At 46.8% G+C, this 24,728-nt stretch overlaps 1 protein-coding gene across 2 annotated transcripts in view; it reads left to right on the top strand.

The window, feature by feature from the left end:
* The first annotated feature begins 9,174 nt into the window (after nucleotides 1-9,174).
* The window catches only part of LOC144174787 (relaxin receptor 1-like), a 164,702-nt gene continuing 149,148 nt past the window's right edge, over nucleotides 9,175-24,728 (top strand). For both annotated transcript variants that reach the window (XM_077703676.1, XM_077703677.1), the window contains exon 1: nucleotides 9,175-9,694. In XM_077703676.1, the coding sequence (XP_077559802.1) occupies nucleotides 9,595-9,694 (100 nt within the window). In that variant the 5' untranslated portion in view covers nucleotides 9,175-9,594. The remainder of the gene's footprint in view (nucleotides 9,695-24,728) is intronic.

Raw genomic sequence — 24,728 nt, 5'->3', positions numbered from 1 at the left:
ACGTGACTCTGACTGCGGACGCAAAAATTTTCAGAAACTAGCCACATACAGCTGCGCTGTCAATACTCATGCGGCTGCCTCGCCGCAGCATAGCTGAATAACCAATGATCCCTTTAAAAAAGCAAATATTGGCTAACGTCGAAAACGAGTAGCAACTGATTCGAAAAATGACTTGTGCGCTGTAACACCAAAGCACGCCTGTTCTTTGCATTTTAGATGCGACGGCATCTCATTCACTCGCCTTGTCCCTCCATACGTCGTTGTCGTTGTCCGTCCACACCCCTCCCCCATTCTCCTCGCCGCGCGAGCTGCGCTCTCCACCGCTCACCCTCTCTCCTCTCCGATAGCGAACACTCTCTCGCGAGGGGCATTGGATTGGATTCGATTGGATTGGCTTGGCTTGGCTTGGCTTGGATTGGATTTGGATTAGATTAAAGTGGATTGTGTTGGATTGTGTTGCGTCATAGCCGCGCAATGTTGCGTCATAGCCACGGCAGGGGGTTCAGGGCACGTTTCACGCGATGGGAGAATCAACCTAACGGAAACAACAACGGAACCCCCTAAGCGTCGCATCTACACAGGGGTTCCCGTGAGGGGAGATGGGAGTAATTTTTCTCAATGTAACGGTGCCAAAAACATTTTCGAGCCAAAGCGTACTCGTGAGTATTCTTTATAATGGTGCAATGGAGTCGCCAGGGGACGAGTGAAAACGGTCTGTCTGTCTGTCTGTCTGTCTGTCTGTCTGTCTGTCTGTCTGTCTGTCTGTCTGTCTGTCTGTCTGTCTGTCTGTTTGTCCGGCGGTCCATCCGTCCGTCCGTCCGTCCGTTCGTCCTGTGAGAGGGCCTAGGAACGAAATTTCGAGTGTAATGTCCCGGGAATTCATGAGTGCGCCGGCGACGGGTAAAAGAGACTCCACTTGGCACTACAAACAGCCGTCAAATGATGCCTCAATGCGTCATGCAAATGGCACCGCACGAACAATACACGGAGGTGAACGTGAACCCAACACCCCGCATATATACTGCTGGATCTGTTAGATTAAACGGTGCGTCCACATTGCTACAAGATATCTGTATGCATGCGTCGTAGAGGCGTCGTGGCGTCGTTAGGGCGCAAGCACTCCGAGCAATGCATGTACTGTCAGCAAGGCATGAGGCGAGCGAGAACAATTACCACCCAGGAAATAAAGATTGCGGGGTTCTGGTATACGTATACAGCTCAAGTATTGCTCAAGATATAACTTGCCCATGCTTACAGAGTAAGATTGCCACTTTTCCTTAATTATTCTCTTAGTGAGAGTTTAGGCGTGAAGTTTGAAGATATATTGCTTTGAGAAGTTTATTGTCTTTCTCAAATCTAGTTTGTTGCCGTCGAAGAGACCTTTCGTTAAGAAGAGCCATAAGGAATCGTAAAATATGCCCGTATTATCTGGAGGCCGCTTTAAGTGGTTGGCTTTTCCAATGTGCCTGTTTCTAGAAACAAAAACTATCCTAGAATTCATCTTAACGGAGTGTACCTTAACAGAGGTCTGCTGTGAACGCAAAACTCACTGGCAAAATAAAAGAAAATTAAATTTATCTTTTCAAGTATGCTTGCAACGGTGTTGCATTCCGCGCATCTGACAATTCTTTTCAAAGCGAAGCTTTCGACACCTCACTTGCGCCGTAGTTTCGCCAGAACTAACTGCAGGAAAGCCAACTTGCACAATGGATTTCCGCAAACGCACATCAAGAGCCTCAAGAAAAAAAATTAGCTTAGCTTCACTAACTTAACTTCGCGAACGCTGATGTTAACAGCGCAGCTGCCTGGCGTTGCCTAATCGCAAGCCTAAGCTTCTTAGACCTTTTGCAAAGCCAGTAGATCGATTCCCATTCGCGCTCGTTCGCACGCCAACTCTCATTGGCGCTTCCGACGGGCGGCTTCTTCCGGAGAGCGCGCGACTCTACCTATTTTCCGAACATTCAAGAAACGACCGCTAAGCACACTCGTCTCTACATGCGCGCTCCTCCAAACCATCTGTTGGACGCACGCTTTCCGACTCCTCTGTTTGACTCCGCCCACGTACGCTCGGCGCGTGCCTTCACCCGCGGCGTGGCTCCCCCCTCCTGAGCTTGGCGCCCGCTCCTTCTCTCCCCACTACGCTGCTGCTGGGCTCGGCGCTTGCTGTCCTCGCTAGGCTATGCCCCCACCACATCGCTGCGCTCGCGTTACCACGCCTCGTCCCAAGAAAGCCTCGACCAAGAATATCTCTGTTAAAATATCTGCATTTTGGTGGAAATGCAGGGCGTTACACGGTCTCGGCTGTGGGGGTACTCGGCAAAAAATGTTACACACTGAAACGCTTTCCGTGGTCGGAATCGAAACTGAGTTCTTCGTATTATGAAGCCGATTTCCATACCATTGCGTCGTTCTGACATGGTCGAAGCAGTTTGGAATTCGCACTTTGATTCAGGTTGAATGGGAGAGAGGTTTGTTTTAATTACTTTTCTCTTTAAGAAAGGGGCTTTGATTTCTTGGGCCACCTCAACGCAAAATTTCTCTCTCTCTGTCCGTCTGTCTGTCTGTCTGTCTGTCTGTCTGTCTGTCTGTCTGTCTGTCTGTCTGTCTGTCTGTCTGTCTGTCTGTCTGTCTGTCTGTCTGTCTGTCTGTCTGTCTGTCTGTCTGTCTGTGTGTGCGCGCGTCTGTCTGTCTGTCTGTCTGTACTCGGATAAACCACTTCATAATATATTCCCCAAATTCCCTATCCGTCAAACCTTTCTAGCACCAAAACTTCGTCAAAACACTGTTGGGTTTCCACGCAACTAACACCAGTCTCTCCTTTTGGTCAAGCGAAGACACTCTTGTCAGCTTTATTTGAATGGGACCCGCATGTTTAATTTACATTAAGAACTAGGCAACAATTAAGTTGGACGGGTGTAACTACATCCTCTACTTCCGCTGTTTAAATGGAAAAGCTATTGTAAATTAACCACGGTGTGATTCTTAACATGACACCATATCTGTGAAAATGGTCCGGAAACAATCATTTCACGGATCTTTCCTTAAAATTTCAAAATTTACACCTAGAGGAGAGGCCTAAATACTCGCCCCATCACAACTTGCAAACAAATTAATACATGCAAAAACTAATACCACCCCTGCAATTCTCCCAACCCTGCGCACTTGACCACATCGCGCTATCAAAAACACGCGTTTTTAGCCTAAAACAATTCGGCCACCTTCGCAATTGGGATACGAAGACTGGGGAAAACAGCGGAGCTGGTGGTCTTCAGTATCTTTAACGTGGCTTTTCTTAGGCCTGCCCCTTGCTTTTCAGAAAAAAAAAATGGTTAAAAGCGACGCTTCCTCTATGCAAACAGAGTTAAATCAAAGTCCACGATCCGTCCTCCTAAAGTCCAAAATTCAAACTTCCGAAGGCCGAAGCCAAAATCAGCTTCAACTCAGCCAAAGTCTTACGTCAACGCCCTCGCTACGAAACCAAGGGAAATGCTGAGAGCGCCGAATGTCGCCTCTATTGTTTGCGTTGTACATGGAGCCTCTTTGCCTTAGCATACAACATAGCCAAAGGGTACGGGGTTTTTCGTTAGCGTCATGTGAAGTTAAAGTTCTTGCGTATGCTGATGACATCACATATTTTTGTGCTGACAAGCGTACTGTTCCCGAAGCCCTTATATTGACTGACGTTTTGTGACGTGTCTAGAGTGGCCATGAATATGGAGAAAACAAGGGGATTTTTGGTTTGGCCAGTGGGAAACCAAACCTTCGAAATTTGCGGGTATTAGTTGGGACAATAGCCCGCTTGAGTACCTTGGCGTGCCCTTACACCAAATAAGGACCTCAGGGCCACATTCGTCTTCAGCAGTCACGCATGTCAAGCGCGCCTCGCAGGCATGGATGGGGCGAAAGCTTTCTGCATTTGCCCGTGCGCGAGTCTGCAATGTCTTCTTGGTAGCAAAGCTTGTTTATGTGGTTCAGGTACTGCACTGAGCGCGGGTGGAAGTCCAGGCTCTACACAGGGTATCTGCTACCTTCGTGTGGGGATCTGAATGGGAGCCAATGCGCAGGGATAATTTATTTCTCCCTTTAGGGTCTGGTGGTGTTGGGTTAATACATTTTTTTGTGCGCCAACTTGTGTCTCAGGTTTTCTTCTACAAGTTAGCAGATCATCCACTTTTACTTAGTATACTTCAAGAGCGCATAAGTTACCATTTACCTTTTCTCCTGGTTTCTACGGGTGAGGTTAACAGTAAGCCGCCATGGGGTTTTCTAAAGGAAGTTGTGGATACTTTTTATTTTCTTACTACGCGGTTTTCTTTGGAGTAGCTGTTTAGACTTTTAAGGAAGGCTATGGCGAACACTTTAATTCCAAATCTGTACCCCGTGTCTTTTTATCACCAGCCAAATTTACGGGACCATAAGAATAATGTTTTAGACCGTGTTAAGCGTATGTGCGTGCCGCCAAATGCCAACACGTTTTTCTTCAAGCTTCATTCGCAAACGCTTCCAGTTAAAACATGGCTGCGCGAAAAAGGAATGTCGATCCCTTGGTCAGACCATTGCCGCTCGTGCAATCAACGAAAGACTATTGACCATTGTTTTGTGCTGTGCCGTGACGCGGTGTTTTTCTGGGACGTTTTGCAACCGACACTAAAAAAGGACATTGACATCACCCCGTACACCATTCGCTTCTTGCCATTTGAAGGTGTTAATCGGGTGCCATATGACGTTTTTGTTCTGTTAGGATTTATTTATTTAATACATACTGCCAGCCACCTCTTGGTGGCCAAGGCAGGAGTGATAAAAACTTCCATACTTGCAGCCCCGTAACACCATACAGTTCACGTTACAGAAATAAAATCACCACATAACAGGCTTGCGTGGTACATGTATGTACTCGGGTTGCAGGAGCACCACAAGAGCGGTATCGAAATACAATCCAGGTTTTGTTCACAACACAAAGTGGAAAAGCATGATAAGAGGAATTGAAACCTGCACATATTACCAGACAACTTTTAGTACAAACAGGCAGTGGCAGCTGATAAGAATGCGCCAGGCACTGCAATGCTCGTTACGTCATGGGGTAGTTCATTCCAATCGGAAATCATTCGTGGAAAGAAATAATATTACCGAGAATTTGTTTTTGTAAGTGGTATTACTATGGTTTTACCATGCTTATTCCGAGTTTTTCGCGATGTATTGTACTGCATGTAAGTGTGAAATGCGAGCCCTGAGTGTCTATTCACTATGTTATACAGGATTGTTTTACTTGTGGAAGTGCCGCATGACTGATCGGCATGCGGAACCCACTAGGCCGAGCAAGTGCATTTTTCGGGAACAGGTGGCGTTGGTTCGGAGCGTTCGTGCTGCGCAGAGTGATTTACCGGAGTGGCTGCCTCTTTTGGATGCGTGCGTTTGCTTGCCTGAGTTTTGAAATGGTGTCGATCTTTGTTAGACTGACGTCCTCTCCCTTTGCCGTCTATGTTGTGTGTTAATTGTCTTGTCTGAGTTTTTCTAAAATTTCCATGCATTAAAGAAAAAATGACAGCGCAATTGGTTACCCGCCTGTTTCATAACGCCGGGGACCCAGGTTGGATTCCGACCACGGGAAGAGGTTTTTTTTTTTTTTCGAAAATTCAATTTATTTTTTTCAAAACCCAACCATCGTTCTCTTAACAAATGGGCTTTGAATTCCGGCATAGTGATCGAAGTCGCTTTCGCATCGAAGCGTTGTCCGCTGATGAGGGTATATGGAATAGTAAAGGAAAATCTTACGAAGCACAAAACGTAAACGGTATACGCGCTCTGCTTTCTTGCGAGTGACTTTGGTCGTTGGTGGTTTGGACAGTGATCGTTGGTGGTTTGGATTTTGAGCATTGAGGCGTGCACTTGCATCATTGGGCTTTTGGGCTTTACTTTGATTCGGGTTGCATTGGACGAAAATGTCGCGTTTCAGCCATCTGTCGTTTGACGAAGGAACGTTTACCATTTGTTTTTTAGCTAAGAGATGGAGTAGCCAAACCGACAGCCCTATCAGCAACGCGATCCTGGTTCAACTGCCCGCACCGCCCGCATTCCCGTATCATGACATTCATCATTTATCGCCTGCTGGGTAGTCCAACTTTCATCCCGAGTACGCATATTGTTTAAGCACTCCACAAAATCGTTAAAGGCGTCCAGCATTTCCACTCTTAAGGGCAGTTATTGTGGCTGCGAGTCATTGACTTGCTGTAGTCAATTGATGAAATAAATTTATAACCATACTTATTTACGTATTTCATCGCGACACCCGAACATGATGACAAACATATGACCCAATTACTTCTCTGCATTTATGTTTATTCGTCTATACTTCGACATTTTGTTTTCTCGTTGTGGAGAAGCTATTAAACTTCCATCAACAGTCATGACCGTGTTGGCGCAGCGAGAAGTGGCGTTATACTCACTACACTAAAAACATACATAAGGCGACAGAGAAACTGTAATAGAACTTATATCAACATTTATTGGTAAATCTTTAAGAATGCGCGAACCTCTCATCTCTCTCTCTTGCGAACTTGAGGATCGACTCGAGCGCATGTCTTGCTCCGCCTTCAGAAATCCTCGACGCCACGTTTCTCGACCTTCCCTCGCACATTCATCCAGCTTTGCTTAGCCCTCTAGCCGTGTCAGTGGTCCCGTTTGGGGGATTAAGCAACGTCATTTGCTGCTTGTCGCTCCGTTTTTTCCTCACGAGTATCGGCATTTCGTTATCCCCATCGTCATCCCTTCCCCTTTTCCACCCGCACTGGCTTCAGACTTGATTTTAAACGCCTGCAAGCGGTCGCAGAAGTTGCAAAACCCGTCGAGGCAGGGGCAGTTAGCGCTCTGTGCTTCTTGTCTCTACGGGAATGCGACAAGCGTCCCAAAGGCTCTCCACGCGTTATGGCCAATCTGTCATTCCCTTTCGCTCAATTCCCTTTCATTCCCAATCTGTCACTCTTTCGCTCCCGGTGGTTACAGAGTGACGCGAAAATGAAGGGAGCTTCGGGAAGAATTACCCTACATGGCCCATCTTTTTTTCACGATAGAATAACAGGTAATGGAGCGGTGCGTTTTTTACGTTAGCATGGGAACACTTCCTTACTATACGTATACACACCCGACCATACCTCGGCAAAACTGGGCGCCACTCACTCACACTCACAGAGAAAAGTATATTTTTCCTCAGGGTCTCACTCGCACTGACACTCACTACGCGCTCTCCACCACTCGCACCCAGTCGCGCTCCCTCTCACCACTCGCCGTGACCCCTCGCACTCACTTGCCCGCACGCTCACCACTCGCCGTCCCCACTCGCACTCACTCACGCTCACCACTCACCATCACCACTCGCACTCACTCACGCTCACCATTCGCTGTCACCGCTCGCACTCACTCGCACTCACACTCACCACTCGTCTCCTCTCTCACGCGAGATTGTGCAGCTGGCCCTCCATGAGTCATGAAAATGAACAGTATTAGTGCATTACTGCGTCAGAAGGCTATCCAAATCATATTCCCAAATAAACAGGCCACCAGAGAATTAATTCTAGGGTGCCACATATAAGGAGCTCAGTGACGACGTATTTCCGAAGCTAAAAGCAATCCCGCCATTAACAGCGAGCGGCTCCTGCGACTAATAGCCAACAGCGCGCACAAACGCAATAGTGGCGCTCACCGCGGTAAGCCCAGCTAATGGCGCGAGTAGTGCGAGTGCACTCGCGGGTGGTGAGCGGGGCTCACTGCGCGTGGGGCTCGCACTCAAGCCCACTCACACTTGCCAGTCCGAAACGATGGCAAGGCTCGCTCACCACTCACTCATGAGTGGCGAGGGAGGGGGAAGGGGTGAGTGCACTCGTGAGTGAGCCAGCTGACCTATGCCCCTGAATGAGGACTATAAGGATGCAAGTGCACCACAGACGAGGCTAAGCCTACATTTTGACGTTGAGAATGGGTGTCGCTGCGACATTACACCTTGTGCCCACGAAATTTTACAGGTCAATATCGCAGCGCGGACCGAATTTTTTTAGTGATATCGTCCTTCCATTTCTGCAATTTTCCCAATTAACTCCCCCTTGTGGCGTAATTGCTCCTGCGTGGAGCATTTAGGTGCGGTCGACACTCGAAAGTTTCTTAGAGAGCACTATTTTCGGCTTTAGCTCATCTTTCAACGAAGTTGCGGTGCTTCTCAGCGGTTGCTAATTTCATCCTCGCAGAGTCTTTCGTGCACGCGGTGTGCAGATACCGCCTAATTTTCGGCTAACGCCTGTTGCTCGTCTGGAGCTGTCAATTATTACACTTAGCCCAAGGACACGGGTTCGAACCCGGCCGCGGTGGCTGCTTGTCTGATGGAGACGAAAAGTAAAACTCCCGGGCCATCTCCACTAACGTGAAACATGGGGAGGGGCGAAGCATGCAGTGCGTAAGCGTACTCTTGGCGCCTTGGCGTTTTTGCCAACGGAGATGAAACCGTTGAGGGGTGCAGGTGCAGGGGCAGGGTGCAGGGGCGCTTTGCTGTAAAAGTCTCGTGTCTTGGAAGCACGAATCGTTCTAGCGTGAGGCGTAAGCGAGTGTCCCGGTGTTTTAGTACCGTGACTACAGGAGACGATGATTACGACGACGAAAGGAGACTCCGACAGCCCGAGCCCCTGACGGACTTCGCCCGTAAAACAATCGCGTGTCGAGATTATGGCGAACACGCCCAGAGGGTCAAAATTAACCCGGAGCCCTCCACTACGGCTCGCTTCATAACCCACATGGATCTTAAACACACAAAATAAAATAGTATTGCTTACGCTCCCGCAATATTAACGGTTGTTGATATTATCACGTTTACTCGCAGCCGCTAACCAAAATCGTCTCGCTTCGATTCCGAGCAGAAACTTTTTCAAACTTCTTTTAATCGCAGCTGACTCCCGGACTCAGAAAGACAAGCAGCCATCACATCCAAGAGCGTGCGCAGTGCTTCGAAACAAGTGGTCGGACCGCACTGTTTCTCCCCCTCCCCCTCCACCTCCCACTCGATCCAAGTATTAGCGGAGACTTTCTCGCACTCTCCCCCTCTCTCGCGCGCGTTTCTCCTCTCATGCGCGCGCGCGCTCTCCTCCACCGGGGCAGCGCGCGGCGTTTCCGCGGCCCATTACGTCAACGCCGCGCCGCGCGCCAAGCCCAGCGGCGCACGCCGCCGCTCCTCAGCCGGGGGCTTTTTGAGCGCGAGGACCCGCGGCCCGCGGACACAGCGCGCGCCGGCTCCGCCGAACCAACCCCACGCTGCGAACCCGCGACATGCCCCGCTGCGGTGGCGCCGCCAAGATCGTGGCCCGCGCCGAGCCCGGCTGAACGCCGCTCCCCGGCGCCGGACGACGATAGGAGCAACAGGCGGAGGAGAACGTTGTTTGGTCCGCGTTCGACACCACCTTTTTGTTTTCCGCGCCGCACGGCTTCGGTGAGCTTTCTCTTCGTGGAACTGTGCTGCTGGCCCACGAGTGATCGAGCGGGGGGGCCCCTTTCCTGATCCCCGTGAGCCCGTGTCTGGTGACTGTCTGGTTTCGCTAGACTCGGAACTGTGACGGCGGCATGACCACGACGCGACGACGTTGCGCGCGACGGCGACCGATCGTTCTCGTGGGATTTGCGGTGCTCGTGTGCGCCGGTCGCTGCTGCTGCCTGGACGACGGTGAGTACCCGTCGCTCACCGCCTGTCGTGCACCTGTTGAACCGTTTTGTTTTCTCGCCTCGTACAAGCGACGAGTGGAATGAATGGGCTTTTTTTTTGTCACCGCGGCGGTGTTTGAGGAGTCGGCGTGGAATAGTTGAGAGAAAATGTTGCCGTGCGTACGTCGAAACGTCTGGAATTGCCGTTGAACTAATAATAATTGATGCGGCAAAGCCTTCCGGTTCGTTTCTTTCATTTTGCGCTTAGTATGCATTAAAAGTTCTTAGTACACCGGCTAGACGAGAAGTCTAGTCTGCCATTTTGTATTCCACAGCGCGATTAAAAAAAAAAACAAAAAAAAACGAAGAGCTACAAAATTCTCAGTGGGTCCTCTTTCACCACAACGCACCTTAGGGGCGAATCGCCGGTTCCACGCCAGCACATTCAACAAATAACGAATTCCGACCCCCAAAAATGGGACCTGCTACGGAACATCAGGGGGTGAGTGTCCTACTCGCAATGAGGTAACACCACAGCGCGGGCAACGTGTTCGGAGTCAAACAGCACACCGCGTGGCGTTATTAAACTGTCCCTTTGCTCAGTATAATTTTTCGCTCAGGTGCGTTGCATTAAAGTAGGCGCGTGGATATTCCCAATAATAAACATTGAGGGACAAATAAAAGGTAGTGAGTAATGTAGCAACGTTGGTTCGAAACAACTATCTTCAAAGATTGCCGTAGAATGATATAATGCGATGCAATTAAATGCCTTTAAATAGCTCAACAGCCAGCTTAACCAACCCCCCCCCCCCCCTTAATTTTTTTTTCTTCTTTCTCTATCGCAAGCCGCAATTGGTTCCGGCGCAAAGCTCCGTGGGCTTAGCTTTGCGTCCCAAAGAAAGCCAATTATGTTGTTCGTCGAACAAGCGCGGTAAACCAGCCGTGCGGCCGAGACCCTGATTCATCAAAGCTGCGCCCTGCGGCCCAGCCGTACCTGTCTCCGCATGTGTGATAATTGGGCGGTTTGGTCGTTACCCCGACAATTAATGGTCGTGTACGGGAACGCCCATAATGACCGATAATGACAACCATCGATCGTTGTCACGCACGGTCGGACCACTCATTGATATGCCCCACCACGCGCGTACAAACAACGCCGCTTGAACATTGCCGGGGAAAGGCTGGCGGCTAAACACACCGAGCCTACTGCGGCCGGAAAGGAGAGCCGTGTCCCTATAGTGGGCCTATTTGCCGGCGCGCTTTCGCTATTCACTGGCCCTGCGATTAAGCTATGAATGGACCTAGCGGGAGTAACCACGGGGGTAGTGGATAGCAAATTAACGATGACTGGAATGCTGTAATGTTACAGAGCCCTAGAAGGTTACAGATGGAAGCGATAAAACATACTTTAATAAATGCAACCCTACCAGCTTGTTTTTAAAGCGAAGCTTTCAATGCCTCGCTGATGGCGACCGTCCCGTCACCAGAACTCCCTGCAGGAAAGCCAACTTTGCGCAACAGGTTTAACAAAATGATGCTAATGATGATGATGATGATAAGCGAAAGTAACTCAAAGGTATAGAAAAAACGCTTGCCCTGGTCGGAATCGAACCTCGGTCCTTGATTGGCGTTGACAAGCCGACGTCTATCGGATTGCACCATTCCGACACGGTCGAAGGAGTTTGGAATTTGGACTTTGACTTTGACTCCCGTCGCATGGGAGAAGCTTCGCGTTTTAACCTTCTTTCTCTTAAGAAAAGGACTGATTTTTTAAAGCGTATTAGGCGGAGTAATAGTAGTAATAAATTTTACAGCGGAGAGTAGAGGATTTGTTTCCCTCCTGGTGGACAAACCCAGCGTTGTGAGAAGCGGACGGTACAAAAATTCGCGCGCCGTCATCTAAAATACCAAAACCGTGGGCAGGACGGGAGTGAAACCCAGGGATGCTCAGTGACAGGTAAGTGATTCAACTACTACTTCATTTCGACACCGCGCGGAACACAGCTATCGAGGCGCTTAAGGTGAGAAACAAGTTTTTCGGGCACATATATCTGCTTAGATAGGCTGCGGGTGTCATGATGGTTCCGTGAAGCTACCATGATCCAGGTTCGTAGCTTCTCAATATGGAGCTCTGAACAGTCTGGGGTTTCGGCAAGCGATATACACGAAGGCAAAAAAGTGAAGAAAGAGAAGCACACACAATGTCGCAAGAACGTAGCTGTTTAAAAGTTCCTGCAGTGGAAGCCATCCTGCTTTCGCATTCGAAACACGCAAGTAGACTTCAGTGCCCCGAGGAAGTTTTCAATATGATGAAATTCATTTTTTTTGTTACGATCATTGAGGTTCAGACATAGTGAACAAAAATCAGGCCAATAACTTTATACTGATGACTAGTATTTTATTACACTGACCAGGTGACTAGTTTTTACCACAATTCACCTGCCTGTACGCCTTGCTCTTCTTTGCTGCGTTTTTCTTCTCGAAACGCGCAGTGCTTCGAAAACAAACATTTTTCAGAAAGTTCACATAAACGCACCCGCCATCTGCGTTATAGAATATCGTTAGTAGCCCGGTTGTGACACCCTTTCCATCCTCCCCGAAAAGAACGACACCACTCCACACCGCACATAAAATCACCTTTCTTTTCTACTACTGATCACATTTGTCATCTCTACACTGAATCTGTTAGGTAATGCAAGCGGTATCATCGCCTTTTTCTACCCAGTGGCGGATACAAGGGGAGGCAAGAAGCTCGCCCACTTCCCCACTCCTTCCCCTCGCCCGCCGAAATGTCACAGTGGGCGCATGCAACAGTCTGTGCAACCGTAACCTCCTTCTCCCCTGAAAAAATATTTTGCAGCTGAAAACATGTGTGCGATACGAGCAACGGCATCTATCACCGGTGCGTCGTCCACAAATAATGCGGCACTACGACCTTCATGTGCATCTAACACGCTTGCTTAGTACAGTCTTTCGAGGAAGGAAGGAATGACACAAAAGCAATGCAGGATTTTTAACCTGGCTAAAGCGTGGTTATCCTGCACGTGGGGAAACGGGAAGTGGGCAAAGTGAAAAAGCAAAAAATAAATGTGAAAGCTAGGAGAAGAGCACCAGCAGGCATGCCAGGCGTTAGATCATCAGACGTTCGAGTTCAGTAAGTGTCATTTCTAAGGTGAAGATCTTCCTCCACTGGCCTTCTACATTATCAGGCCAAAAAACGACAGGGGCGCTCATAATCCTTGTGTGAATGCCGATTTCGATCAAAAGATTGTAGCACGATGAGAGAGAGAGAGAGAGAGAGAGAGAGAGAGAGATGAATACTGAGCGGTTAGCCCCACAAACGGCTGTGCTTGCTACTTCAGATCGGGTTGAACATATAAGGCCAAAATAGAAAATAGAGGGGAAAAACGTACGTAGAAACAATGAATAAGTGGGAGAAGAAAATGAAATAAATGAGGAGCGCAGAAAAAAATTGCAGTATAAGGCAAAAAAAACTGAGGATCCCAAGGTTAAATAACCTCGATTAAACCCGAGTCAGAGACGAAAGTTAACAGAGCCTTTGTATATTTTACGGTACCGCGCAATATAAAATGGCTTCTTTTATTGTCCACCGGCTTCTAACTCAAAATTGGCTAAAGTGTTGCAACTTCTAGTAATTTTATCACAGCCGACGCGCGAGGGGTGAGCTGGAAGAATGATAGGAATGGTAACGCAGCGAACCGCGAGCAAGCACGAGGCGCCTAACGCGTTTAGCGACGTCGTGGCATTGGTGGAATTGTGAATTCGGCGCATTGCGATCCGGAGGTTTCCGCTACCCCGGAAATGGGCCTACTGAACGACAATTTCAAATCTTCTTTCAGCACTGCTGTGAAGTATTCATCAGAAACGCGGGAAGTTCGGCATGATTATGCAGCATTTCATGGACGAACATGGAAGATTTGCTCTAAGATAGCGCTTGGAAACGTATTTCGCTAAATTTTTTTCGCTTCCGGGTAAAAGTGATGAAGCCCGATGGTTCCGCGATCGAAAGAAATTTGTAAAACTTGTGTTAGAATTCGTTCTCTGCGAATGTCTGCCGTTTCGAACGTATTATGCTCTCAAAATTCGGGTGCTGCCGGAAATGAAAGTCTTCGGGTAAACGAATTGTCTGGAATAAATAAAGCCTGGCAGTGCTCCCAAATTTGACTGAAAGTATTACCTCACTGTTTTATTTACACGTCCAGAATTTTTGTCCTTGAAAAACAGGCTTCAAAAATTTGCTTCAGAACGATTTTCCGCAATGTGTGTTGGAATGTAATTGTCAGAAGACAGTACCACCACGCACCACGCGCAGACTCGCGTCCTTTGTAACTAAGAATCGAACCGGCTATCGAGCATAACATATCTAACGCGACCACTTGGGAGAAACATATCCGGAGATTGGGCAACTTTTAGAGCTTTCTTTTCGCATTTCACTGTTTTTTGTTCATCACTACTTGAGAGCATTTTCCTTCTTTAACGGTATTTCAAAACCATAACGCCATTTTTTGAAGAGACATTCTAAAAGTAAGATTTCATAGATCATTTGAGCCCGATTTGATACATACATGCATACATACATACATACATACATACATACATACATACATACATACATACATACATACATACATACATACATACATACATACATACATGCATACATACACACATACATGTATGCATACACACATGCATGCTTGAATGCATACATACATACATGCATACATACACACATACATGTATGCATACACACATGCATGCTTGAATGCATACATACATACATACATACATACATACATACATGCATGCATGCGTGCTTGAATGCATACATACATACATACATACATACACACATACAGAAACACATGCTACACACATACATACACACATACATACATACATAGATGCATACACACATACATACGTACATACACACATACATACATACATACATACATACATACATACATACATACATACATACATACATACATACATACATACATACATACATACATGCATACACACGTACGTGCATACTTACATACATACATACATACATACATACATACATAGATGCATACACACATACATACATACATACATACATACATACATACATACATACATACATACATACATACATACATACATACATACATACATACATACATACATACATACATACATACATACATACATACATACATGCATACACACGTACGTGCATACTTACATACATACATACATACATACATACATACATACATACATACATACATACATACATAGATGCATCCGTGCATACATGCATGCAAACATCATCATCATCAGCAGCAGCAGCCTATTCAGGCCCACTGCAGTGCGAATGCCTCTCCCATTGTCTTCCACCGCTCCTGTCTAGCGCCGCTTGTGTCCACTGTTGGCCACCGAAATTCCTGATTTCATCTCTCCGTCGTGTTACTGGCCTTCCCCTTCTTCTAGACCCGTCTCTTCGTAGCCACTCGATTACCCTGGCGGTCCACCGGTTATCAGTTCGTCTCACTACATGGGCAGCCCAAGTCCATTTTTTGTTTCTTTTTTTTTGAACTATGATATCGTGAACTCTAGTTAATCATCCGATCCAGGTAACTCCTTTCCTGTCCCAAAGTGTTACTCCTAGCATTATTCGTTCCATGGCCTGTTGAGCAGACCGAAGTTTGTTTTCTAATTATTTAGTAAGGCGCCAAGTTTCAGCTCCGTATGTCGTCACCGACAGTGTGCACTGGTTGTAAATTTTTCTTTTGAGTGATAAATATATGTTACTTTTCATTATTTGGGAGTGCTCGCTGAGTGCTCCCCACTCCACACCTATCCTGTGCCGGATTTCTCCCTCATGGGTGTTGTCAGCACTAACAATCTGTCCGACGTCGTTAACGTAGTTATATTCTTCTACTTCACATAGCGTTCCGTTTTCTAAGCTAAAGAGGACGCTTTCGGCACGCTTAATCCACATTACTTTATATTTATTCATATTCATTTCTAGCCCCAGGGCCGTCCTTTCTGATTGTTGTTCATCAAGCATTTTTTGCAGGCGTTCTGCAGTCTCACTCAGCAAGACTATGTCGTCTGCAAACCTGAAATGACTCGAGCATTCTCAGTATATTCTTAATCCGGTGTTTTCCCAGTCAAGCTCTCTGAATACCCCCTCAAGACATTTTGGGAACAGTTTTGGCGAAATGGTATCTCCCTGTCTTACTCCCTTTCAGACCAAGAATTTATCGCTTTGCTTGTGGATTATTATCCTGCCCGCACATCCCTTATATATGTCCTACGTGAGTCTGACCTATTCCCTGGTGTCTGAATGCTTCTAGTACGGCTACAGTGTGTACTGCGTCAAACGCTTTCTCATAGTCCATAAATGCCAAAGCCAGCCTGCTCCCTTGGTTGCTTGGAATCTAGGCTATCACCTACGCGGCTAACTATAACTTGGGTACGGAGCTCATAAACAACCGAAAGTGGGCTAATGGGTCTGTAATTTTTGAGGCCTTTTATATATCTATTTTTATAAATGACAATAATGTTGTTGTTTTTCTAGGTTATAGGCACTTTTTGAGTGCTTAAGCCTTCCGAAAATAGCGCAGCAAGCTTTTCCAGTAAAATATCTCCTCCCTCCTTAAAGAGATCCACGGTTACGTCGTCGTCACCTGTAGCTTTTCCTCTTGTCATGCCTCTGAAACTATTTCCTACTTCGTCTGTGGTCACTAGTGGGACACCTCAAGTTAAGCCTTTGCTCTCAGTAGTTTCTCCTGGTGTAACGACGCTGGCATACAGTCAGGTGTAGAATCGTTCTACCTTTATTATGTCGTTCATGTTGTAGGTAATCTTACCCTGCTGGTATCTGAGTTCGTATATTCTGTTTTTGCCGATGGCTAGCTTCCTGTTAGTTGCTTTCAAGCTTCCTCCGATTTGCAGCGTTTCCTCCACCACTGCCATGTCATATGCACGAATATCGTTCGTCTTACTTTCAAAATCTTGCTACGAATATCTAATGTATGCATACATACATACATACATACATACATACATACATACATACATACATACATACATACATACATACATACATACATACATACATACATACATACATACATACATACGTACATACATACATACATACAATCTAAGCGTGCTCACTGCAAAGCAATCCCGTGAATTAGCTTCACCACAAAGCATTCGAGTGAGCAGCCTGTTTGGTGAAACCCAGCAAATGTGGTGAAACACAGTAACGTGCTTACAATTTGGCTCAAGAAATGTGAATCCGTGATGCCACTGCGAGACCGAGCTTTCGAGAGAAATCGTATGCTCGACATAGTCATTCGGCGAATTAAATGGCTTTGTTTGCTTGGTGGTATTGTCAGTCGATTGCGTCGGGGTGCACTGAACAAACATGATTATTCAAGAGCGTGCATTTGTGTATAATGAATTCTCCCCATAATCTGTCGCCATATTCGTTGTTATGTTACTCCAAAAAATAAAAATCCCTTTTCATCCTAACATTTTTTCTTCTTTGATAAAATCAACAAAAACAGAAAAGAACACGCCCGCAACGTTTAATGGTTACACGTATGCACCGCAACCACACACTCGCTTCGTCATAGCGCCGTATATCATCCCGCTGCCTAGTACGATACGGCAGTCGCGGGTCTGCTAAACAAATGCGTTTTTCATCTCCCAAGCGTGTAAGAACTACAGACAAAGTGGCAATTCTGCAAAATAAGCCGGTCCAAACCCCGTCAGGTGTCTCAAAGCCGCTGTCGCGAAAGCAAGTGCGGCTCAGCTCCGAACAGTAAACGCTGTTCAAAAAGAGGCAAAATAAAACAAAAGCGAGAGGCAGTGCCCGAGGAGATTACGGAGGCGTTCGCCAGGATAGGTAAATCCACAAAGGCGGCAAGAAAGCCCCCTTTTTTCCTTTCCTTGTCCGACGCTTGCAACATGTCGTCGAGTAGTCGGCTGCCCTCTTCGCCCATCGCTCATAGTCGACAACGACACGCCACCCTCGACGTTTCCCGGGAATCGCGCGAGAGCTATTACACTTCTCTTGCACGAGGTGTCGTGAACGAAACCGCGCGGAATGTCAGGTTAGGCTTAGATTGAGTGCGCCGTCGACGCCTGCAAGTGTTGCGCACAGAACCTCCCACTTGCTTGCGGTGCACATTTTAAAATTGCCGCCAGGAAAAACAGTGAGGAGGAAGGCGAGAGGCCGGTGTAAACAGCTATACCAAGCAGGTGAACCCATTAGCTTGGTCTTTTTTTACGTGTAGACTTTTCTATGTCGCTTATCTATCCTTTACACTTGGAAAGGTAACCGCGCTGGCCGTTGAAAGCTTGAGTCCTGCTGGACATCGCTAATTCAGGAAGGAATAGAATGAAACAAATTATTTATGGGAAAATGAATACCACGTACGTTTTCAGGGGTTGGGTTGCTTGACTTGTGAAGAGCATGCACACCATTGATAAATGTTAATGTCACGGACATCTGACACATTTCAATACCTTGTCGAAGCAAAATGCTGTGTTTAGATGAGCAGATTGATTGATTGATTGATTGATTGATTGATTGATTGATTGATTGATTGATTGATTGGTTGGTTGGTTGATTGATTGATTGATTGATTGATTGATTGATTGATTGATTGATTGATTGATTGATTGATTGATTGATTGATTGATTGATTGATTGATTGATTGATTGATTGATTGTAGGGTTTAAAGCGCCGACATAACGCAAGCGATGAGGCACGCCGTAGTGGAGGGCTCCGGATTAATTTTGACCACCTGGGCATCTTTAACGTGCGCCGAAATCTCGTACACACGGGCGTTTTTGCTTTTCGGATGAGCGAATTAGCGGGAGCTCAATTACAAAATAGGCACCGAAAAAACCTGTCTTATGTAGATTTGGTTTAAAGCCGGCTGATTGACTAATAAACTCCAGCGATCATTAACTCAGGTAAGACGAGATATTTTTGTTTTGAACATTCAGTTCAGTTTTTGGGTGCACGCAGAAGCAAAACAAAGCAAAACCATCAGGAAAACCATCTAAAATCTTTCGAATTTGTTGATTTCAAACCCACGAGTAAAAAGTATTACCATTTTTCTCTTTTTCCTAAGAACATGAACTTACATGTCTAACACTGTTTGTTACCCGATTGTCAGCTGATCGAGCACATGGCAAAATAATATTCTAGCAACTCTACAAATGCTACCGGAAGGTTTTGAGCGTAAAGATGAATAATGGGTGTTTCACAAGAATGGAAAAGAGGGGTTTAAAAACACCGCTGTTGGACGGTCGTCCCCCAATGTCTCTGAAACGTCTCCCAAGGCCTACCGCGTCAAGCAAAGCGCAATGTTCAAAATCACCGACGGCGTTTTCGACAAACGTAAACCAGTGTGCCGGAGAAGCAATCTAATGGACAGTTTCTTCCGACGCAAAACATTTGTACGTTTAGAGTGGTGAAATGGTAGCTCATGCCTATACACCCTTTGTTGCACTTTATAAAAAGCTGCTATGCGTTACGCATAAGCAGTGATGTTGCTCGCGCGTCAAGTGTGAAGCGACTAGTGGGATAAACGCATCGACGTAACCATAAATAACCTTAGTCGTCTTGTAGGCATGCTAACTAAGAATCGAGATATTTTCCTAATTTGAGTAAAATGACATTTCATAAATAATGCCTTATTTGTCCTGTATATAGATTGGTGCCATCTTGCCCGGACTGTTACCTTAGGGTTTAAACTTTATAAAATGTTCGCATACTTACGAAGATATTACTAACGCTGTATCCCTGTATCCCACCAAACACTTTTTACACCAATTTAAAGAAGTTGCAGAGGACGCCTACGTTTCTGGGACTCACGCTGTGGACGCCAAAACGGTTGTTCGGATGTTCCCCATCGTTGCAGCGCATGTTGACGTACGGTGAAATGTTTCTTCGAGTTTCTGCATGTCGACTTCTGCGTGTTTTCGTATGCAGCCGTGCGTCGCGCAGACCACCTTGGCAGCTGGTGACTGTGGCGCTGTCGGGTGAGGCAGCGGCGGTATGTGATGATTGACTGGAGGAGCTGGTCCTGCCAAGGGGCGGTGAGAAAGATAGAAAAAAAAAAAGACGGAAAAGAGAAAACGAAGACATGAAAGCGAGAAATTGAGGACAGAAGGAAGGAAGGAAGGAAGGAAGGAAGGAAGGAAGGAAGGAAGGAAGGAAGGAAGGAAGGAAGGAAGGAAGGAAGAGATAATGAAGAATAAAAAAGTTAAGATATAAGCAGAAATTACAAATAAAGACAAGGTACGGTAAATGAAAGGAAGAAAGAACGGAAGAAAATTCTCGTTGTTCCCTCTTTCATAGAAATCGGTAAAACACGAAAGTGAAAGGTGCCTTCACAGGAGCAGTTGCATGTTAAAGGAATTTCCTGCATGTGCGATGGGTTTGGGGGCCTGACCCCACCAGCCGAAGTGACGCCGACAGACAAGAAACAAACAAACAAAAAAAAAACAGGTTTATTCCGGGACAACAAAACCAAAAATGACATGCACAGAAACAGCAGCTTGAAACAACGCTCATGCGAACAACGCCACAGCGGAGGGTGCCTCAATTCATGCGCGTGCCCCGTACACGAAAGCGCTGGCATCGAGACGCCAACTGTGGGCGCTCATTAGCGTCATGATGCGTTACTTCGCTTCGCCTCTCCTAGACGGCAGCACCATCTGAATAAGTCATAGGGAAGGACATAAGGCGCGTTTCTAGAGCTGCTCACTACTCTGCTCATAGAGCAGTCAGTAGAGCGCACGTACCTCCCGTTGCGGCGAGAGGGCTCGAGAGGGTATGTGCTCGAATCCGGGCGCCACAGCGTCAATGGCACTTTTTAGTGACGTCACTTCCGTGACGGATATGACGTGAGTGAGATCTTGGTGTACCTGGACATAAAACACTTTCAAGTTAAAAGAAAGAAAAAAAGTGAGCAGGTAAGGACCAAGACAAAAATTACAAGGAAAAGATGGAAGAACGAAAGAAATAGAGAGACAGAAAAACAACGAAAGCAAGGAAGGAAGGAAGGGAGAAAAAAAGAAAGGAACAAAAGAAAGAAAAAAGGAAGGAAAGAAGGAAAGAAAGAAATGAAGAAAGAAATGAAGAACGGAAGGTACGAAGGAAGGAAGGAAGGAAGGAAGGGAGGTAAATAAAGAAAGGAAGAAAAAGAGAAGGGCAGAGGGAAAGAAAAAAGAGAAAGGAAGAAAGGAGGAATATAAGAGAAATAAGGAATAGAGAGAAACAAAAAAAGAAAGAGAAAGGAGGGAAGAAGGAGAAAACAATAGAGAAAGGGAAAGAAAAAAGAAAGAAAGAAAGAAAGAAAGAAAGAAAGAAAGAAAGCCACATTAGTGTACACGTAGTGAATGGCAATGCTTAGCCCCAGTGACGCCATATCACTCAATGCTTGTAAAAACAAGGTTTGGATGCGAAGTCGATGAGTTAACTGCGTGGGCGTACGTGACTGGACCCCAGAGTGTGACACGGGCAAAACGGGCTCTTCTGCGATGATTATTTTTGGTGAGAAACGCCTTCCGCCGAGGCCGTCATCCAGAAGAAATGCCGTGGGTGCACGTGTACTCATCTCGGCCGGCTTGAAGGTCACTTTACATGAATCGAAGCGCGGTGAATGCTGGACAACAATCTTATTCAAGTCCCGTAGATAGCGTGTCGGATGGGACTGTACATGTTTGCAAATTCACAATGGCCACTCGTCAACCAGGTCTTCACAAGATACGTAAGGGCCTTCTTTTTTTTTAATTTTGAGGATTTTGCACGCCCAACTTAAAGAGGAATTATGAGGCGCGCCGTTGTGGAGGGCTCCGGATTAAGCGTGACGTCAAGGGCTCCTTTAACGTGCGCCCAATTTGTCGACGCACGGGTATTTTCGTTTTCTCCTCCTTCAAAAAATAATACCAAAAGCCAATTCACCAGATGGCTCAACTTTCTGAAGAAACGAAACGTTTGGCAGATCCCCTTTGCTTACTTGTAGGAAGGCAAAACCCTCATAATCATGCAAATGAAAGGGTTTAGAGCTATGTTTCTACAGGAATAAACAGGAAAAAAACTTGGCGTTTTCCTTTTTCGTCTCTGCAAGGATAAGGGCCGCAGCGGTCGGGATCAAACCCGCGTCCTCGGGGTTAGCAGCATAAAACCTTAGCCACTGAGTCCCCGATTGACAATTCTCTTCCTCGAAGGAAGGGCTAATATCCTGCTCCTCAGTACGGACAATGACAGGGCATTCTTTTCCTCCTCGCCTTCTCAACCGTCTCTGATGCAACGCTGGATCGCCCACCCACGCAGCAATTTCTTGTACACTGATCTGCCGAGTGGTATCACCCGCCACTGTCCTGTGTGAGGAGCGGGAGTTCAGTCATCATTCCCTCCTGTGTAACATGGGCAGCGGGTCATGATGCTTGTGATGATACGTCGTGATGTACGCACGTAAGTGCGGAACTTTTGTTAAAGACGATAGTCTTTAGCCCGTTCTACATGGAGCGAATTTCGCCTGCGAATCCGCTGGAACGAACATTCGCACTTGCGAAGTTCGCAATGCCTGGAAATGCCGTCTACATGGGGCCTGCGAACGCCGCGATTTTCGCATTTCAGATGCGCCTTGTTTGCAGACTGAATTAAGTTTGCCACCAGCAAAGGTTGTTGTGATTTTATCAAGGGTGGTTTTATTTTACTTTCTTGGCAAGTCGTTTCTGCCTGGTTTGCGGTATATATAAGTTTATTTGCGGTTTTATATAAGAATCGCCAATTCTTTATCAATATACGCACACACAGCAGAGAAGACAAACGTTTTGGTGTGTCCGCGCTTTTGTCGCGCTCATACAAGCAACGCCATCTGGTTTCCAAGCGTGCAAGTGGTGCCGAGCTGTGCTCCTATTGGCCTCAGGTCCGGCCCCTCTACGCCGCACACGCCGCACGAGCGGCGTTTGCTCGACCGCTTCAAATGTTTGGCCCTTTGCCGCAGCAACGAAAAAAGGTGGTTTTGCCGCATGAGCGGCGTCGCATCAGCGAATTCGCAGGCGAAATCGCTCCATGTAGTACGGGCTTTTCTTGGGCTACTTAAACCCAGAAATTTTGGTCTGTCTGTCTGTCTGTCCGTCTGTCTGTCTGTTACTCGGTTCAGCCACCCGGCCAAAGTAAAACCATGCCTGCGCAATAGTCTTATATAGTCACAGCTAAATCTACCCGTCTATGTCCGGTGCAATGTTCATACTTGTCAACATTGTTGAAGAAGAACAAGACATTACGCAAATATAAGACAACCAATTAATACAGAAGTGATATTTGCAGTGTTCCTTTATAAAAAATCATACATGCTTGATTTTTGCGAAAATAAATACTTCATCAATTGCAGAAAAAAATTCACTCCGCTGTCGCCTGCTGTCGCCCGCGCCACTATACTTCTGGTGCCGTTTTAAGAAATCAACCGGCAACAGTTACGAAAGGTTCCATTAGATAGGTTCCACGTTCTGCTTGCAACGGACGTGGAGTAGGGAAACGCGGTTCTATAAACGTTGAAGTAGGACGCCTCGTTTCACGCGCGTCTTCGCCGTACGGCAGACACCCGGCCGCGTATTCCCAAACCATATCCCGTAGGGGCCCAGGCCGACCACACCCCCTAAGCAGGGGCGCAGCCAATGAGGTTAAAAAAATTGCAATTTTTAACGGCCTTGGACGCAGCACCGTGACGTCTCTACCTATATGTGCGCGACTTTTTTTTCTTTTCTTTTCTTTTTTTTTTTTTTCTTTTTTCCCCCTCCCCTCGTTTCGGCTGCTTTGCGGACGGCCGATGGTTTCGCTCCGCGGGCGGGGCAGGCCTGCGGCGCTGGGGAACCTGACGCACATGTGATAGAAGTTAACCTTTTGTACCTGAGCCCCTGATATCTCCGCGCTCTTCTTGCGCGCCTGCAAGTTGACGCTGACCTCCGATCGTGTTCCTAGATAAGCGCTCGGCTCGGTGCTCGAAGTGCGCGCGCGCAGATGGACGCTTTCACGTACATGTGGCAATTATACAAGTACCGGAAAGCAAACACTCTCATAAAAATGAAGACAAAAATTTGTTTTGATCTTTTGTGATCGCGCTGCTTCGCGGCGGCCGATGGTTTCCTCCTAGATGGTTTCCTCCATAAATTGTTATGACCAGCAGTGCAAATTATGCAGAATTCATGACCGAGTGTAAAACGTGTACATTTGAGCTGGTGTCTTTCTTATCAATGTATCACCCTTGCAAGAACGATTCACACCTTCCATTGCTGTTAACAAAATGTCAATGTTTTCCTTAGTGGCACTGTTCCTGATAAAGAATAATGCAATTAAGTTAATGTTAACGAAATTCAATGTAATAGTGCTTATGAAAGTGCCAAAATGGAGCAGCTCATGCAGCTGTAATATTTCGCAAGAGTAGGACAGTTTGTAAATGTAGTATTGGGTAATTGGCTGCCTTTCTTGTAATCCTTACCTGCAGCACCGAATCGTGTTTTGAGGTGTGTATATAGTGAAAGAGCACCCAACTCAATTTTATACCCTTCTGTGTGCTGTAGAATGAGCTTTCAATGAGGGTGTTTGCTTTCCGGAACGTGTATAATTGCCACATGCGGGTGAAAGCGTCCATCCGCGCGCGCGCACTTCGAGCACCCAGTCGAGCGTTCATCTAGGAACACGATCGGAGGTCAGCGTCAACTCGCAGGTGCGCAAGAAGAGCGCGGAGAGATCAGGGGCTCAGGTACAAAAGGTTAACTTCTATCACATGTGCGTCAGCTTCCCCAGCGCCGCAGGCCAGCCCCGCCCAAGGAGCGAAACCATCTGCCGCCCGCAAAGCAGCCGAAACGAGGTGAGGGGAAAAAAAATCCACCTCGCATGAAGTCGCGCACATATAGGTAGAGACGTCACGGTGCTGCGTCCAAGGAGGTTAAAAAATTGCAATTTTTTTAACCTCATTGGCTGCGCCCCTGCTTAGGG

The sequence above is a fragment of the Haemaphysalis longicornis genome, unplaced genomic scaffold (assembly GCF_048455015.1).
Source record: "Haemaphysalis longicornis isolate Haplotype H1 unplaced genomic scaffold, Haemaphysalis longicornis Haplotype H1 scaffold_3, whole genome shotgun sequence".
In the NCBI taxonomy this organism is placed as follows: domain Eukaryota; kingdom Metazoa; phylum Arthropoda; class Arachnida; order Ixodida; family Ixodidae; genus Haemaphysalis; species Haemaphysalis longicornis.
The sequence above is the reverse complement of the archived record's forward strand: the minus strand, read 5'-3'. Positions and strand labels throughout refer to the sequence as shown.